The 20,494-nt window shown below is 37.9% G+C and overlaps 1 protein-coding gene across 1 annotated transcript in view; it reads left to right on the top strand.

The window, feature by feature from the left end:
* The window catches only part of LOC103184590 (angiopoietin-1), a 155,087-nt gene that overhangs the window by 99,113 nt on the left and 35,480 nt on the right, over positions 1-20,494 (top strand). The window contains exons 4-5 of the mRNA XM_007902688.2: positions 7,848-8,080; positions 18,846-18,964. Coding sequence (XP_007900879.1) covers positions 7,848-8,080; positions 18,846-18,964 — 352 coding nt within the window. The remainder of the gene's footprint in view (positions 1-7,847; positions 8,081-18,845; positions 18,965-20,494) is intronic.

Genomic DNA, 20,494 nt, shown 5'->3' with positions numbered 1-20,494 from the left:
TACCATATTTAAGTTAATCTTGTTCTCCCACCAGAATAGTATACCCATGTGTTGCCTACGCATTATGATGTAAAATACTACTAGGGTTTACTTTGACTTTTGCTTCCTCTAGTTTTCTCATCTCTTAAAGTACTACCTATTTTGAGGTGCATTTCTTTGAGTGTCTGCTGTCCTCTTGAAACTTGCTCCAGAGGCCATTCTTTATATTGTATGGGATTCTCATTAGGCTTTTTTTTGGTGTCTGACACACGCAGAAACTGATCGCTATGCCTAAAAATATCCAAATCAAACAATTAAGAATTTTACATATATATGCAAATTTATATTTGTTTGGCAGAGATTTTAAGCGTAGGGTGGCAAAACCAATTGCTTGGGAATACTAGAGCCTGCAGTGGGGCTATTACTGGAGCTGAACCAACTAAACCATTGCAAAGCTTCACGCTGCCTGTCCAGCTTGGACCACACTGCCATTGGTTCTTTGGTTTACAGGCTTAACAGCCTCCACTAAATTTGTCCATTCCTCCAAGATCTGTTAACACAAAATATACGGTTTACAACATATTCAGTGATATATTTTGAGATGTCTCAATGATATGATAATGTACTATGTCAAATGCAACGATTTATGTTTAACATACTGCCAGACTTCCTTTTTGGTTTACATTGCCCCGCTCAAAAACCAAACTACTCAGACCACCAGAGGATTTCATTAATTCTGATATTTCATTGCCAGGCATGTCACTTTGAAGTCAGCTCAGTCCAAGGAAGTGAGTCACTAGTTCGTGATATGATTAACAATACTTAACATATGGCTATGACATTAAAGAAATGCTTACTGCCCAGTTTAATTCTGTAAACACATGCCCATTAGATAGCAAGAACAGGAAACCTGGTTATGTTTTCTTGATAACCTAAGGACTTTAGGTCAATGCCAATTCTCTCTGTACTGCACTGACCAAGAACAACAAACTCAGCACATGCTAAGCATCAAATACAAAACCTTTCTACTCAGTGGATCATCACTAATGCAGTTACTCACTGAGCTATTGGGGCACTCTGAACAATATTTAACAAATCTTATATCATGATCTTCGAATCATTATTGAGAAGACAATGAAGGATGCTTCACAGTTATCAATCATATACATGTGCATATGGTGTATCATAAACATTTTTCTCAAAAATTCTTCTAAAACTTAATATCTTCAACTCTCCCCCTTCTCCCCACCTTGCTCACTTTTCCACATAGTCCCTGTAAAGTGCTTTGGGGCCTTATCCTATGTGAAAGGTATATTATAAATGCAACATGTTGAAGTTTGTTGTCCATTTGCTCTCAGGAGGACTATGAAGCAGTTGCAATAAAACAAATCAATATATATCACCACCCAACAATGATGGACAGATTGTTAACACAAGCTAAGGGTTGGAACTGGGATGTTTTGGGGTGAAAGCATTATGTTACACTATTATCTTAAAAATTTTCAAGCCAATAATAATTTTAACAAATTATACCAAGTAGTTTCAGAATCAAAGAGCATTTCCTACCTATATTGGGCATTTGGGACTTTCATCCAAATGAAGTGATGACTGTTCAGAATGAGTGAACCAGCTTAGATCAGAAGTTCATTTCAGTTCATCCAAACTAGGGTGGATTTATTGACTCTGGATCCTAAACAAAAATGGAAAATCCAGTTATTTTGAATTATTTCAGTTCAGAATGAGGAATATATGTCAGTTATGTCAGTTATTATGATTCTATGAGGAAGTAAGATACACCACTCTGTGGATGTATTCCAAATTGTTTAATTCAGTCCCATAGCAAGTACACTTCTGGAATTCATCTCCCAATATCTTCCCTGAACTCAGTCAATGGTCAGGCTTTTATATCCTGATTCGAATCAATTCCATCAGGTGATTAACACCTGATCTCAATATACCTAATAATAATGATATTTTCATTTAATATAACACCTTATCATCGTTGCTACATCTCAAAGCGCTTCACAGAATATATTGTAAAGTGGATTGATTGTATTTTGTGGGCAAAATATGGCAGGCAAATGCACACAGCAGTGTCCCACAAACTGTCGTAGATTGAGTGCCCAAATTTATTATATATATTTTTTGGAGAGATTATTACCTCTGAAAAATGATCTGCCAATCGACTGACAACTGGGTTCCTACTTACTGTTAGTAAACAGCGGCATGTGCAGTAAGGAAACTTGCCTAAGGTTCCCCCCCTCGGAATTGAACCCAGGTCTGCTCGCTTGCGAAGTGAGCATGCTAACCGCTATGCTGCCAAATGAGTAACTAACATGAGTAACTGCTGAATTTAGGGGTAATAATAATTTACGTTGGGGGAGGACATCTCAAATCACTTCATAGGATTCAGTGTAAAGTATAGTGACTGTGTATTGTGTAGGCAAACAGGCTCATGTTTGCCTATAACAAGGTATTTTGATGTGGCATTGGACAATATCAAACGCTGGGATTATTATTATTTATGTGACAAGTTTGGCCTGTTTTCACTTCCTTTGTTCGTTTGACAGGAAGATCACATTTTCTTTCATTAAGTAAAAATTGTACTTTTCAAAAATAATAAACAAATCTGAGCTGGAGCTAAACTGTTTGAACAAAGGCTTGGCTCAACTTTGAAGCAGTTTATATTTCTAACTATAACTCACAGTACTTTTTGACAATTACTCAATTTATGATTAAGTAAATGAATGTCTCTCAAAGATAACATGACACAAATGGCGATTGCAAATATCTGGGAATAATTCTGAAATAATTCTCACTGCATTTATAATTGGCCATTTTTCACTTTCCTAACTGCTGGTAAAGTATGATCCAATATCTTTAGAACCTCCTTTATTTCTGTTTGGATTAGTGTCTTTGTTCTGTGCTATTGGAGAAGTTCTATTTCTCCTGGGTTTAAAAAGGGGAAAACACAGTCAGAAAAACATCATAAATGACATTCCTAATGTTCTTTGTTTTGAAAAATGCTCCCAGAAAATGAAAATATGATATTTTATCTTTCTAAATTAAAATTGGTTTATCTCCAGGATGACTTAAGCAAACATTAGCAGTGTGTTATTTTGACAGATGAGTTTATAATTTACCATTTATAAACTCTGGACAAATAGCACTTTGGAGCTTTGGCATAATTTTGAACATCAGTCGTGCTCACTGCTAATAGGCAATTTGGGGCTAAATTTAGGACTGCTCAATACCAAACATCGCTGATAGATTCTCTCTCAGAAACCATCATACCATGAACCAAGGCATCTTAGTTCTGAAGGTTTGCTAGTATTTATTAAACTGGCAAGTTATTGAGTCCTATAGCTCAGTGGTTAGAGCACTCACCTTGCAAGCGAGAGACCTTGGTTCAATTCCGGGCAGGGCGAAACCTTGGGCAAGTTTCCTTACTCCACATACCTGATAATAATCCCTCAAGAAAAAAAAGCAATATAATAATAATAATAATAATAATCCTTGCATTTGATATAGCACTTTTCACATCGGGAGGACGTCCCAAAGCGCTTCACAGAACACACTGTAAAGTGAATTGACTGTATATTTGTGGGCGAACGCGGCAGCCAATTGCGCACAGCAATGTCCCACAAACAGTCGTAGATTGAAAATGACCAATTTATTATTGTTTTGGTTTTTTGGAGGGATTATTATTAGGCATGTGGAGTAAGGAAACTTGCCCAAGGTTTCGCCCTGCCTGGAATTGAACTCAGGTCTCTCGCTTGCAAAGCGAGTGCTCTAACCACTGACCTACAGGACTCTATATTAAATGCAAGGATTATTATTATTTATTAGAAATCCTGACAGATTGAGAGTGTGTTAGAATAGATTACAAAGTGAGAATGTTGCAGTAAAAATGGCAGGAAGTTATATAGGAAATTGTATCTATACCTTTGTATCACTAGTAATCTGTGGAATATATTGATTGAATGGTACACATGGTTGTGATATGGTGGCAAAACATGCATATGATAACAGTTTTATGATTATTGCAATGAAAGATTTCTTCTCTTTATAATTGGTGATACTCAAAGGTATTTGGGTCCTCTGTCATGAGGGATCGGAGGAGCAGTTCCTTGGAATATTTCCCTGAACTCATATACCTCTTCTTCTCTGATTAAATTTACTAATGACCAAGAAATTGTAATTATCTTGCAATGAGTGGAGGGTCCTGATTTTGGAAGGGTGACATGAGAGCTGACTGAATTATGAAGGAATAGCTTTGTACTTGAGTGTCTCTGGTCCAGAGTTGAGGTACGCACAGTAGAAAGGGCCAGACATAAGATCCCTCTAGAAAAACGCAATTGGGAAAATAACAGCATGATTCAAACTAAAATTAAAACTTAGAAAGAGATTAGGTTAGAATTTTTTAAAATATATATATGCCCCTTTCACAAAACATGGTTGAATCATAACCCATAATAGCTTTTCGCAGAATACTAAATAATTATTTGATAAAAGAAAAAATGTACAGACTGTCTATATCATAACATGGTGGTTATAAGAGAATAATAGATATAATAGAATTATAGTTACAATAATAAACTCATACCCTGCATTACAATGGAAAATTTAGGAAAATGGCCACTGATTATCACTTCCAGGTTGTCGGATCAGGTTGCCACTAACATAATTTCCTATGAATGCTCTGAGCATCATATGAATTGATTTGATGCCATTTCTTGTCCACAGAGTGCATGATTGTTATGTACCAGGCAATGCTGCAATCTAAAAATGCACCTCCAGTCTTCTTAAACCAGAATGCAGCTTATTATAAACTTACGAAACTTACTGCAAGCAGACCCACACTTTTTCAAAGTACACTATAATGGAATCAGTCTGTTATCAGGGATGTGGAGAAAAGGCAGGGAAGTGGGACTAAATTGTTAAATCTTTCAGAGTTAACGCAGATAAGATGGGCTAAATTAAAATGTACTGTAATATTATGATTCTACTTTAACCAACAGTCTTTGTTCTCTTCCAGGCTAAAAAAAACAACCTAGTGATTTACTTAGTGATCTATTGCAACTAGTTCAGGTGGTTTTGCCCAAGGGTATTGTGCTGATTAGTTTGTGTGAACTTTCCATGGAACTGTTGGTGGCTGCTAGGGAAATTCTGAGTTTAGTGGTAGCTCAGTCTGTGTGTGTTTTTGCTGAACTATTTTGGGTCTGTGTAAGATGATGAGCAACCATTTTGAACCTTATGCTTTGATGTTATGTGCTGTTAACAGTAAAGAATCCCTGGATGGTGTAATAGTTTAGAACCACTTAAGCAAAAGCAGAATTGCCATAAATCCATATTAAGTCAGTCAGCATTTGATCGAAAAAGATAGACTAATGTAATCCTCTATTGATGCCATAGCTGAAATATTAAACCTTTCAAATGCTGACTGACCTGCTGCTGTTTTTTTTATTAGAACAGTATGAACCCTTCCCTGTGGAGTCCTGTAGTATATTGGTTAGAGCACTTGCCTCGCAAGCAAGAGGACCTGGTTTTGATTCCCAAGCAGGGCGAAATGTTAGGAAAGTTTCTTCACTCCACACTCCTCTGATTACCTAACAGTAAGTCGGAACCTGGTTGTTAGTCAATTGGCGAATCGCTTTCTGGGGGTAATCCCTTCCAAAAAATCAATCAATCAATAAATATATAAAATAATTAATTTGGTCACTCAATCCCCAACTGTTTGTCGGACACTGCTGTGCAATTGGCTACAGAAATTCGTCCACAAAATATACAGTTAATTCACTTTACAGTATATTCTGTGAAGCACTTTGAGATATCTCAAAGAAGTGATAAAGCACTGTATTAAATTCAAGGATTATTATAATTAAATAGTAACAGTATGATCCAGCACGATAACAGAAACCCTGTCTACTCAGAGCTTTTCACATAAAGCGTCAAAACTGTAGTATCTTTAATCGTAAATGAATTCTGCAAGGAATAGATGGGGAGAAATTCCACTTGGATCTTGTGTTTTACTCTATTTATGGAGCATTTCAATGCATCCAGAATTTGCTAAATTGTTGAATTCAGCCTTAACTTTGAAGTCGGTTTGCTGTAGTTCTAAAAGAAAACTTGGCTTCAACGTTAAGGTTATTCAAGCATTTGTAAAATTTGGGGCGCTCTGAAATGTTACCTAAATAGAACAAATCTTGATCCAGCTGATATTCTTTTCCTAGGATACGTATACCGTAATTTTGATCACATAAAAAGAGTCATTATACTTGACCAGCGAAACACTTTGAATCATTTCAATGTGATACTGCAAGTTCAAAATGAAGGTCTCACTAATTGCAAACTGTTCAAAGTAACCATTCACAAAGGACTCAAAAATCCACTGTTATGTGAAACACTTGGCAGCAAATGATTTCTTTCCATTAGGAATGTTTAACTTGCAAGCTAAACATTCCCATTGACAACCTCTTATTAATTCAGCAGCAGCAGCTCTTGGCGACATGACTAAGCGTACTGAGGATGTACTGATGTCATGGTCGCTGCTGAGAAGATAAGATGTTGATTCTGACACTGAAATACATTCATCAAGTTGATATATTAGTGAAATGGAGACCAGATGCTCACTGACTCATTACTGTCAGTGCACAACATGGGAAAGCATCTGAGCTTCAAATCACAGTAACATTGCATTTTTCTCTTAATTTGTGAATGGGCATAATAATAATAATAATAATAATAAGTAGAAGAAGAAGAAGAAGAATTGCATTTGATATAACGCTTTTTACATCAGGAGGACATCTCAAAGTATTTCAGGTGACTTAACTGTAAAGTATAGTGACTATATTTTAACAATAATAATAATCCTTGAATTTGATATAGCGCTTTTCACGTCAGGAGGACGTCCCAAAGCGCTTCACAGAATACACTGTAAAGTGAATTGACTGTATATTTGTGGGCGAACGTGGCAGCCAATTGGGCACAGCAATGTCCCACAAACAGTCGTAGATTGAAAATGACCAATTTTATTGTTTTTGGTTTGTGGAGGGATTATTATTAGGCGTGTGGAGTAAGGAAACTTGCCCAAGGTTTTGCCCTGCCTGGAATTGAACTCAGGTCTCTCACTTGCAAAGCGAGTGCTCTAACCACTGAGCTACAGGACTCCTGTTTGCAGGTAAACAAAATAATTATCATATTGGAGGCTATTGCAAATGGAGATGACTCAGTTGATAGCTACAAAGTCTAGAAGGAATGGACTTGTTCAAATAGTTCTTCCTAAACCCACTTTAAAAGTTGAGTTAAGGCAGTCAAACCGGAACTGAAATACTTGGATCTCTATGCAGTGGCAAGTTCTAAGGTAATCCTGGCTGGCTCAATGGATTTACAAAGAATGTACAGCACGGAAACAGGCCACTCGGCTCAAGTGCTGCTGTTTGTACTCCAAAAGGGTCTCAACGTATTCCTTATTCCCTCCTATACCCTTCTATTGCCCTTTCCTTCATATGAAGGTCTAGCTTCCAAGATGCAACCAGTTTTATGCACAATCATTTGAGCACAGTTGCGGTAGTGAGCATATGTGTGGAGGAGGAGTGGGGGCTGGTGGTGATTGTTTACCTGCAGCACTGATCATCTGAGACACCTCCAGGAGTGGAATGTCCCACAGTGTGATCACATCACATGCTTCATTTTTCACTCCAATATGCCTGGAAATGATTGGCTTTAAATTCCTTATGCAATGCCATGACACCAACTTCAGTGACTATTAATAACTGTCTATTTGCAGCCGTGATATATTTGTGTAAAAATTTAAATCTGTGTAGTGGGTAACTACAACCACAACATCTGCTGTGGTTTCCCCTCAGCTTTCTGGAGCAGAAATTTATAGAAATGGAAGATCGACATGAAGAAGAGCTCAAGACACTAAGGCAAGAGAAAGCAAGTCTCCAGGAGCTGGTGAACCGTCAGAGCCACGTCATTGATGAGTTGGAAGCCCAGCTGAACCGAGCTACTGTGAATAACACCAGCCTGCAAAAGCAACAACTGGAACTGATGGAGACTGTGCACAATCTTCTCAATCTTGTATCACAAGAAAGAGGTGAGTGACAGAGCTATGAATTGATAGGTTTCACATGTAGCACCAGACCTCTTTCTTTCAATTGACACTTTCCGAATTTTATCCCCCTCACCTCCTCTCCTCAGGGCTCTGATAAGTTCTGAAGTGTGATTTCCTGTGCACCCATGCATCTGCACCCAGATCTATGTCAAAGCCACTCTAACCAGCCACTAGGATGTTTCGCCCACAAAATACACAGTATTTTACAATATATTCCGTGAAGCGCTTTGAGACATCTCAATGACGTGATAAGGCGTTCTATCAAATGCAAGGATTTTTTTTATTATTATTAGGAGTGGCACAAGTGCCCTCTGATTCATCCTTGCTCACTGTGTTCACCACCTGACTGGGATCCAAGAAATTCATAATGGATTGATTAGGAACATACCCAATATGCTGGAGGTAGGACTTACGCTTTCTCTTCCTCAACCATCCGATAGAGTTCTTGTTGCCTACATACGTAAAGTCAGATCCACCATTTAACCATCAACTAGCAGGATCATGGCTTCTCAGGGTTATAACAGATGTATATTACTCATGGTGAAAGCCGTCAGTGAGAATGTATTCTGTGCAGTGTTTTCCTCAAACAGTTACTGGGAGACCTGTGATTGTTAAAAGTCTAGGAAAGGTCTAAGAAATCTCTTGTGGTTTAGGTGAAATGTAATGAAATCAGAATCCTCCCAGCTACAGACAATACCAGCCACTATACAGGTAGCGTTTATAACTCTCTACATGTCCACAAAGAAATATCTAGATGATTGTCAGGACTATATGTCAATCTTTTTATGATACAATCATAGGAGCAAATCATAAATGTGCAGATGTTATATATCTACTGCATGTCACATATGACATTTTGATCACCCATTCCAATCCTTTCCTTACACACCCATTCCAATCCTTTCCTTGCACAGGAAATTTTTCATCTCATATCTCAGCTCCTTACTCGAGTTTCATAAGAATGAATATCGAAGAACACAAAATATGGAACATTGTCTTCCTGTCATAATACTGTTTCATAAGAGTAGATACTAAACAAGCAACAGGGTGCTGTCCCATTTGGACATCATTGTTCCTGTTATTTCTATTTCAATATCATGTTACAGTAAATGTAAGCTCAGGGAAGAAATTAAATAAAAAGAATTATTGCTATGGAAGCTGAAAGGTACAAAATGATGTCTGCTATTGTGATTTCCTAACAAGTGTAAAATAAAGTATTTGTCTCCAGGTGTGACTGCAAAGAGAAGGAAGCATTTGCTTCATGTCTCTAAAATTAAACTGCCCAGTTACAGTTAAAGAGCTGATGGTGAAGTTAATTCTGTTCATCAGTGGCTCCGAGATGTCATCCTATGTGAAGAGGGCTATATATATAAATGCAAATTGTGCATTTGATATAGCAGCTTTTACATCATCTCAAAGCACTTCACAGGATTTACTGTGAAGTCTAGTGACTATGTATTTTGTAGGCATACACAACAGCCAATTTGCGTACAGCAATGTCTCACAAACAACCTTGAAGTGAATGACAATTTTTTTACTTGGGGGTTTTTGGCCACGGCCTCTGAGAAAAGAAATCCTTCCTGGTATTTTGACTTTTTGAATATTGCCATGGAACATTTAACATCCACCTGAATAGGCAGAGGGTGCTCAGTTTAACATCTGACCCAAAGGATCTCATCTCCAATAGTGCACCTCAAGTATTTCATTAAAGTGTTACACTTATATCCTGGCAAGTGCTTTCAGATGTCCTCTTGACGTGAAGGGCATTTTATCAAATGTTGTATCCAAAGGATAACTATTAGGGTTCCAAAGGACACCAGGAAGTATTTCTTTTCTCAGAGGGTAATTAGCAACTGGAACAGAATACCAAGAAGAGTGATTAAAGCCAGGGCGCAAAGGAGAAGGGTGAGAGCACGGTGACTATAGGCAAGGTTGATGAGATAGTGCTTCAGATGGGATTTAAAGATAGATCAAGAGAGAGCGAGGCGGAACGATTGAGGCAGGGATTTGGAGAGATTAGAGGTGTAGTGAAGCGAGCAGGTCAGAGAGGTAGAAAGGTACTAGAGTGTGAAGGGATATGTATGTGAGGATGAGGATCTTGAAGTTGATCCATTCAGAAACAGGGAGCCAGGGATGGCGAATGAGTAGAGTTTACTAACTTTGAGGATACAAGCAATGATTGGAAAAACTCTAACATCTATGGAAACATACCCCAGCATGGATCAGTACCTTCAGATAAGAGAAGGAGAAAATTAGAGGGATTGTTTTGGTCAACTGTCCACATTTGTATGCCACCTACACATGGAAATAATCCTCTCTGAAATTAAATCCATAATATTCCCTTGGAATGACATACCCTGCTTTCTTAATACCAGAAACTATTAGGCCAAGGCTTAGAGACCCTGGAGTATGCATGCTGTTTTTATTTAACATAAGAACATAAGAAATGCTAGATGGAAAAAGACCAAAATCCACCTAGTTTGCCTTCCACCTTTTATCTTTAATCAGCTATTGCCACATAGCTTTGCATTGCCCTCCTGAAGGCACTAATGTGGAGTCCTGTAGCTCAGTGGTTGGAGCATTCGCCTCGCAAGCGAGAGACCTGGGTTCAATTCCCGGCAGAGTGAAATGTTGGGCAAATTTCCTTACTCCACACGTCTCTGTTTAGCTAGCAGTAGTAGGAACCCGGTTGTTAGTTGATTGGCAGATTGCTTTTCTGGGGGTAATAATTCCTTCAAAAAATAATAATAAATTGGTCAATCAATCCACGATTGTTTGTGGGACACTGTTGTGTGCAATTGGCTACAGTGTTTGCCCACAAAATATCCAGTCAATTCACTTTAAGGTATATTCTGTGAAGCGCTTTGAGATGTCTCGAAGATGTGATAAGGCACTATATCAAATGCAAGGATTATTATAATAATAATAGTAATCCTTGCATTTGCTATAGCGCTTTTCACATCGGGAGGACGTCCCAAAGCGCTTCACAGAACACACTGTAAAGTGAATTGACTGTATATTTGTGGGCGAACGCGGCAGCCAATTGCGCACAGCAATGTCCCACAAACAGTCGTAGATTGAAAATGACCAATTTTTATTATTGTTTTTGGTTTTTGGAGGGATTATTATTAGGCGTGTGGTGTAAGGAAACTTGCCCAAGGTTTTGCCCTGCCTGGAATTGAACTCAGGTCTCTCACTTGCAAAGCGAGTGCTCTAACCACTGAGCTACAGGACTCCATTATTATTATTATTATTGAGAGCACTATCTGGCAAGATCCCTGCTGCTTGTCCAACTAGGACCATTATGGCTTTAGCCTACAACACATAACAAATTTATATTTACAAGGTGCCTTTTCTTTCGGGTGGATGCCACAAAGTGCAGGTTTAGCAGGAACTGAGTGAGAAGAATCCATGCTCACAGGCCCTTGAACAACAATAACAACAACTTGCATTCATACAGCAACCTCACACAGGGTAGCATCCCAGAGTGCTTCAAGTCCTGACAACAAGCTGGGCTGGCTGGTCTGTTAGCAGCAGTGCTCTGGAGAACTGCGGACCCTCCCGACTTAGGAACCGGACTGTCGAGACCACCACTGAGGGTTGGCAGGATTCCAACATTCCGTTACCAAGTACGCTCATTCCACATTCCCACTGGTCTGTATTGTGAAGAAATCTTTTCTGATTCTCACTTCCAATGGCTTAGCTCCAATTTTAAGATTTTGGATCCTTGGGAGAGTGAGTTATCATGCATCGAGTTATCTCATAGTAGGTCAAATCATTTAATCCAAACATGTATCACTCCCACTAAATTGATCAGTTTGCCGGACTGTACTTTATATGCCGCCTTACTGCGCACAGCTTTCATCTTGCAACTCTCATCCATTGCCTAAAATGAGTTTAACATCTTTTAGAAGCAAGTGCCCCCTTCACATTCTGGGGAGACGTTTGCTTTGTGGGGTCAATCCAGTTGCAGTGACCTTGAAGGGTTTTCCTTTGATAATTGCTGATCAGGGTCAAAGTGACAGATTTTATCACAGCTTGCATTGTAACCTGCTAGGCAGGTGCAGGGCACGGCTGGGTGACACTGACTCGTCAATAGGACAAACTACTTGTGATCTATGATTATCACATTGCAGCTTTGTGCTGGCGACAGTCCTGACGATGGATGGACTGAGCCTTCCTACATATCATCATCGTGCACCTGCTGCAAATCCATCACATAACAGATTCTTGCTCAGACATCTGCAAGGCTCGGGAATCAATTTAATGCTGACTTTGTGCCATGCATGGATTCATAATAGTAAATCAATAATCTTGATTCAGCCATCATGGCCGAACACTGAACAGTCATGCCGCTTGTGCCTAGGTTATAAAACATCACGTGTTCTACGCATACACAGAATCCTTCACTTTTGTTCTTTTTCCTGCTGCTTAAATGATGGCCAACAATCCCCCAAATAAAATTGTTACTCACTTTCTGTGCACAAATTGTTGCTGTGTTTGCCACAATACGCAGTCACTAAACGTAACAGTGAATCCTGTGAAGGGGTTTGCGTCATCCTCCTGACATGAAAGGTGCTATACCAAATTTGATGATTATTTTTGTTACAATGATAAACTGTAACAAAAAGATGAAAAAGGATAGTGAGTAAAGTTACCTGATTCAATAGTAGATCGTTATCGTTTGCATTGTCAACACGATTGTTTATCGTTATTGTTTGTAGCAATTGAAGAAAGTGCTACAAAAGTGTCACTATTGACCCAGGTTTCAAGAGGCATTGATGCCTTGTCAAAACTGTATTCAATCATACTGTTTCCACATCGTGATACTTTTCTGTGCACTATGCACCTTTTCCTAATACTATTACCAAAAACATAACAATAATAATCCTTGCATTTGATCACGTCTTCGAAATAGTAATAATAATATCCTTGCATTTTGATATAGTGCTTTCCACGGCTTCTCGACGTCTCAAAGCGCTTCACAGAATATACTGTGAAGTGAATTAACCGTATATTTGTGGGCGAAACGCAGCAGCAAATTGTCCACAACAGTGTCCCAGAGAGAGCTGTGGGTTGAGTGACCACAAATCTATAATACAGTAGATTTTAAAAGAAACATTCAGGCAAACATCTGAAAGGAAACATTATAAAAGAATACGGGGAAAGGGAGAGAGGAATGGAAGTAAATGGTTAGCTTTTGCAGAGATCAAGGACAGGAAAACTGTGCAAAATGGCCTTATTCTGTCCTACAAAATGTTATGGTTCCAGATCTGCCATTAGCTGCTCCTCTATATTTTGGAGACAGATTGCTTCCTTGACTCTGTAATTAACACTGTTAATAGGCATCACAATTCAGTTGTCATTTAGAAACAACAATAAGTAATTTATCTTACTGTGTTTATGAATAATGGCAAAGTCATAATTTTGGGTCAAGCCACATCTCCATCGAATGGAACTCTTAAATATAATGTACACAGTAGAGCACAAACAAAGTTTCCTGAGTAAGGCACATGCTCTTGCCAGCTTCTCCCTTTAAGACAGAGTTGGTTCAGTGTTCCTGAGCAACTTCAGCCCCTTTGAACATATTGCTAACAAGTAAACGTTGTTTGCCTCAGACATTGAGACTGCAAACCGCTGGGCGCAGAACCAACATAGACTCAACAGATGATCTTAACAAACACCAGTTTATACCAATGTCTATTGCTTCTTGCGAGCAGTCCCACAGGATTAGGAACCCTGACTATTATAAATGACGTGGCGATAAGTCCTCTGAATCATTGTAATTTACTTGCCATCGATCATAGCATGATCGGCTTCAGAAAATGTACAGGATTGACAGTTAAAGATAGCAGATGAATATCGGAAATTGTTTCATCCTTATAAAGTGAAAGTAACATGAAGATTTGTTTTGACATGTACAAATTAGTATGTAATTCAGCATGCTTAAAACATCAGATTTGATTTCTCTGGTTTGCTAGTACTTGTCCTGTTATGAAAGCATTTAATCATTTTAATCAGGTAGCTGTTTCTCCGTAAAACAGAATAGTCTGTAGGAAGGTCAATTAAACTTCTGCCAAACCTAATTGGAGAGAAATTCCACCTGGGTCTTAATTTACTCTATTTGAGTAACATTTTAAAGTGTCCAGAATTTGGCAAGTTGTTGAATGATAAAGGATAAATTCAGTCTTAATTTTGAATTCATTTTTCTGTAGTTCTTAAAAGAGCTTAAACAATTTTAAACAAATTAATACTAATAGTTCTTGTATTTGATGTAGCATCAATCACATTAGGTGGATGTCTCAAAGTACTTCAAATGATTCACTGTAAAGTGTAGTGACTATATTTTTGTAGGGAGGCTAATTTTCACACAGCAATGCCCTATAAACAAATTTTTGAAAATTTTAGTAAAGTTAGACCCACTTTGAATTTTTCCGCAAATATTTCCTTATAGGATTTATAGGTTAGGCAAATGGAGACTCCTTTTGGTAACAAGAAGTACTTCATGCCATTTATAAAAACTCTGACACAATGTACTTATTTATACATAAAATATTTGTAGCAAAAACATTTAAGATAATAATTAATATTATTAATAATGATAGCATTTTATTATTAAGATTCATAGTTAATGAATGGCAGCATTGGATTACATAAGGGGTTCACACATAAATGACAGTTATAAACATCTATCTACAGATTAACACTGGATCTGATTTTATAGAGCCAAATCAATACGTTATAGAAGGGGCCAACTGTACGTGGTGTGACATTATCTTTAATACAAAATACAGAGTACAGCTTTGACTACTTACAATTTATTTGTACAGAAGAGACCCGATTATAATAATAATAATAATAATAATCCTTGTATTTGATATAGCGCTTCTCACGTCGGGAGGACGTCCCAAAGCGCTTCATAGAACACACTGTAAAGTGAATTGACTGTATATTTGTGGGCGAACGCGGCAGTCAATTGCGCACAGCAATGTCCCACAACCAGTCGTAGATTGAAAATGACCAATTTATTATTGTTTTGGGTTTTGGAGGGATTATTATTAGGCGTGTGGAGTTAGGAAACTTGCCCAAGGTTTCGCCCTGCCTGGAATTGAACTCAGGTCTCTCACTTGCAAAGCGAGTGCTCTAACCACTGAGCTACAGGACTCCACTACTAATTGCGGACTAATTGGGACCAGCCTCACTGTGGTTAAGCAAACAGTGTTTAATACTGGGTAATCAGGAAAAATACAAATTGATTACAATTTGTATAAAGAACTTCTTCCATCAGGAATTGGTCTGTAACTGTAGCAGCACACTGCCAGCCCTTCACTACCTCTGACTTTTTCTACCTGTAACAGATTGTTAAATAAAGACTTACATTCACATTTCTGCATATTATTTTTTTAAATTTAAATTTTAAGTAAGGCTCAGTTTAGGCTTAGTGTGGAGTCTCAAAGTGTCTAAAGTGTCCAAGTCCTGTAGCTCAGTGAGGTGACCTGGGTTCGATTCCCGGACAGGGTGAAACATTTAGCAAGTTTGCTTCCTCCACATGCCTCTGTTTACCTGGTTGTTAGTTGATTGGTGGATTGCTTTACACTGGGTAAAAATCCCTTCAAAAAAATGTTTTAACTAATAACTTGGTCACTCAATCCTCGACTGTTTGTAGGACACTGCTGCATGCAACTGAATGCCGCGTTTCTCCCACAAAATATACAGTTAATTCACTTGACAGTATATTGTGTAAAGGACTTTGAGACGTTTCGCAGATGTGATAAGGCGCTATATCAAATGCAAGGATTATTATATTATTGTTTAGGAAGACTGAATATAAGAATTTCTAAATTCTGCATGGTCTTTTAAGATAATACTCTGAGATAGGGAGAGATTTCAGGTCTCCAATCTTCTGAATGGTAACTAATGTCTCAGCCAATCAATTTAACTCCAGGAACTCCCTCTACCCCTCTTTCTTGCTCCCTCCCTGTTTGTATTCAAGTTTTACCTTAAAAGCTACCTCTTCAACTGAGCCCATGGTCACTTCCCCTTCCCATCTCTCCCCTGCTTGGCACCCCCACCACTGTTAAGTGCACTGAGACGTTATTCTATTTGAATGGCGCAATATAAAGTTAATGCTGTCTAATTATCAGCTGTTTCTTTGTCTATTTCACCTCGTTGCTTTTAATGGATTTTGATATTATCCATCTTCTTCCTTACTTCTTTGGTTGAATGGCAGTTCTCTGTCACCAGTGAACCCGCAATCATTCAATGCACTGTTCAATCAGCCGATAGTCCTTTAATGTGTTGTCTTTGTTAATGGTTCCCCACACCCAGCCTGACTGAGTGATATACACTGTTTCCTCTTACGGTTACTGCCCTTTCATTTATTGGTTTGTATTATTCCTAATTACCCATCACGATTTTTGGAATTTATATTTATGTAAAAAACCTTTGAATAAATAATAATGATAAAGAAATGATCACTGAAATAATTAAAGCACTGTTCCTGTTATACAGCAGCCACATTCCTCACAGTCTTTCAAATCGCTCTGCTTTGATGTTCAATTTACCAAGTCCACAAAGTCAATAGTTGCATTATCTACAGTGAATGCTTTCATTCACATCAATTCCCACTGCGTTGATGGACAAGATAAGATTAGGAACACTTTGGTATGTGTCTTATGTGACTGGAAAGACTACCACAGATTTGTTATCTTCCTCAGGAGAACAGAAGCAGCAAATAGTTTTGTTAAGCGGAACATTTTTGCTGTTCTTGCAACTAAGGAGCTCATTATGGTTTTGCTGTTATTGCATACTTCAATAGTTTTCTTTGGCCTTCAATATGTCATTTCTAAAAAGCCTGAGCAATTTACAATTTACATTGGATTTCTTACTTAGAGAACAGTACTTACACGATCTAAGACCACAAATCATGTCAATTTTGTATAAAACCTTGTATAAAATCTTTTCAGATACTTTAGGAGCATTTTAAGAACACAAGAAAGCATGGATGAGAAACGTTAATTTGGTCAATGATCAGTTACAAGCCTGCCTTTACACAGACTACGGTGGTCACACTTCACTATAACAATCTATATTATACACTCTAATACACTAAGGTATCCACTCTACCCATTGTTTTGCATAGATAGACCTGGATCCCACCAATAATGAAGCAAAAACTCTAAATTATTCATCCCTCCCCGTATTTCCATTATTCCAACTCTGCACAACCATCACCCTAGTCTTCATCAGTCTCTACTGGCTCACCATCTTCCAGTGAATCGATTCAAGGTTCTCACCCTTAGCTACAAATCCATCTACTCCCTGGCATCTCCATAACTCTCCAATCTTCTCTACCCTACTCCCCTGCTCACCCTCTTTGCTCAGCTAACTAAGATTACTGCTTGCCCCCACCATTCCCACTTTGCTTCTTGCCAACTTGCCAACCCTCATACATGTTATCAGGTTTCTTCAACCATGGCTTGTGTCAATGAATTCCACATACTCACCTTCTTCAATATGGTTCCTGCTGGCTCTGAAAATCACTGCAAAACTTTTGTCAGGACGCTGACTTAACCATGGAATGATGGCTTTTGCCCTTTATGTGCAGTGAGTGTAGGGGAACATTTAGTGAGACACTGACACTGAGCAAATAATTTGAAGGGACAGAATCCGAGTTCAATTTAATCGGGTAAAATTGAAATAATTCCAAAGAACTCAAATTGATGGCCCAGGTAGACTTATGCTTTAGATTCTGAGCTAATGCCAAGAGCTTGGGTCCTTTTGCTATATGTATTGTAACATTGTGTAAAAACATCAGCAACATTTCTGTGTTAATATCTTCCTTTCTTCAGTTTCATTCAGTTCATCCTCCCCACTGAAAGCATACTAAAGTAGCATTTATGAAAAACTATCTTTTATAAAATCACAATCACACATATTTTCATTATTTTGAAAGTCAACCTCTTAAAAATGCTGCAAGATAAATCAAATAAATGAGCACAGTCTTGCATAACTGCTTTGTCCAACACCAGCCCTATGCTAATACATTATTTTACATGGCTACAACCCATTATATTTTCAGTACCACAAATATTAACATAACATATCTAGGTTGATTGAAATATAAAACCACTAACCACACAATATGTTGCATTAATCAAACAAACCAATAGGTAGCTGTAATTGGATGAGCTGAATAATAAACTACCATGATGTTGCAATGCGTATCTCATAAGTTTGAAGTATTTATGGTATTTGACGTGTTTGGCTTGTAATCATAGCCAGTAAATGGGGCAATCTCTCTTCAAATGGGTCAATGTATCATTGGCAGACACTATAAGAGAGTTAATCATCACTGGTGAGGTTCCAACAGACTGGAAGCAAGTAAACAGAAAATGCAGCTTCCAGCTGATCCAAAATGAACTTGACTTTTTTTTATATAATGTCTATAACATCCGAATGTCTCAAAGCTTTTCACAGCAACTACTGCCACAAAAAACAGTGACTGCTTATTTGCACACTAATGTGGTAGACATTTGTGAACAACAAAGTCCCACAAATAGGGATGAATAAATGATCAATTAATCTGGAGGCCAGGACACTGGGAGAGACTCCCTACTCTAACATCTATCTGAAATAGGTGGACAATATCAGGAATAATTATTATATTTTCCCCCTTGCCTGAATATCCTGACTATGGAAATTTATGATGCTTTACGTGACAAGTTTGACTTTTTTTTATCTACAGCTGCATTAAAATGCACCAAAGAGAAATCATTCAAAGACTGTGCAGAGGCCTATCATGCTGGTTTCAATACTAGTGGGGTCTACAGTATTCATATCAGCAACACGTCAGAGCCCAAAAAGGTAAGAACCATGTTAAAGAGACAACTTTAGGTCATGCAAAGCTCAAAATTCTGCTTAATTATTGATTATGAAGAATAAAATCAATGTTTAAGATTGTGCAGAATTGTGTGAAATTTTGTCTTAATATGGAAGATGTTTATTCCATAGTTTGTAACAAAACTTTTATTCAAATTAATTACCGCATTAAGCAATATTTCCATTCTTACTGCATTTAAGTATTGTCTTCATTTTTTTAAAACAAAATGATCTCATAGACTAAAAAATCAGTGGAATTTTAGGCCTATATTCTCCATGTTCCACAATTAGCTGTGTACAAGCCAGTAAGAAATAGTTGAATATCAAGTTAAGTGTTTACAGTATACTTCCATGAAAATGCTTGTCAGCACTTGCCAGTTCTCTCTCCCTCACATTCTCCAACAAGACGACAGCAACAAGAATCAGATTGACAGCTACATAACCACATCCAAGCAGTGACCTGTGAGGAAAATTCTCCTCACCCTCACCCACCCCCCTCCTGCCAACCTGCCAGAAACTTTCTTTAGCAGCTCCTGAAATCAGAGACTCTTGACAAAGTAATGTTCTAAACAGGAGTGGGAGTTTTGTGGAGAATATCTTTCTGCTTTGCTGAATGTGATCTGAACAGTTGACAGTTGAGTCTCTCCTTCACATGACACAGTACAAAGTCATATTGACCAGCAACTACAGGCAGAAATGGACTTTGAGACCTGGCATGGAAAACTATGGAGTCACTCAGTGCCAAAATGAAATTGACCAGAATAGAATTAATTTGTGCATTTCCCTGTCATATGATGAATCTATTATCTTATCTAAATAATTTGCTGAACCAAACCCTTTGAATGTTGTGTTATCTTGGCATTTACAAATTTGTTCTTTATTCATAATTGTATTTGTAAGTTTATTTGATAAAAATATATTTCTTGTTTTTATCGGATTCATAAACAAATTAATTTCAGTTATAGACCCAATATAATTATTCATTTAGATCACGCTTTTAAGCAATAAACCATAGAGTTTGTTGTGTTCCACATAGAGATTGCTTCACTGTCATCTTGGCTTAGTTGGTAACTGCGGGTCAGATGATTGTGGGTCCACACAGGAACATGAGCCCATTCTCTGGCCTGACACTCCAGTGCAGTATTGGGGAGAGTTCTGCATGGTTTAAGCCTCTGTGCTTCAGATGAGAAGTTAAATCTGTTCTTTATCTGTTCTGGTGATTACAAATCCTGTGGTACAGTGCTCTGAGACATTATCCTATGTGATGATGTTATACAAAGTTGTTTTGTTTAAAGAAAATCAGATAGTTATTTTGGCAACCTAGCTGATATTCCCTCTCTTTTAAATTTGTCAGGAAAAGATTACATTCTGTGTTGTTGGTAGAGATTAGCTCTTTGACACATCATTATTGTGTGAGTTATTAAATGGAATTTGGTGGCAAATAGAAAGAAAGAACTCGCATTTTTATAGCACCGTCTCATATTAAACCTCCTCAAAGTGCTTCACAAGTAATTG

The sequence above is a fragment of the Callorhinchus milii genome, unplaced genomic scaffold, assembly GCF_018977255.1.
Source record: "Callorhinchus milii isolate IMCB2004 unplaced genomic scaffold, IMCB_Cmil_1.0 Scaffold2, whole genome shotgun sequence".
NCBI classification, from domain to species: Eukaryota; Metazoa; Chordata; class Chondrichthyes; order Chimaeriformes; family Callorhinchidae; genus Callorhinchus; species Callorhinchus milii.
Note: the sequence above shows the minus strand (reverse complement) of the source record. Positions and strands in the feature narration are given on the sequence as shown.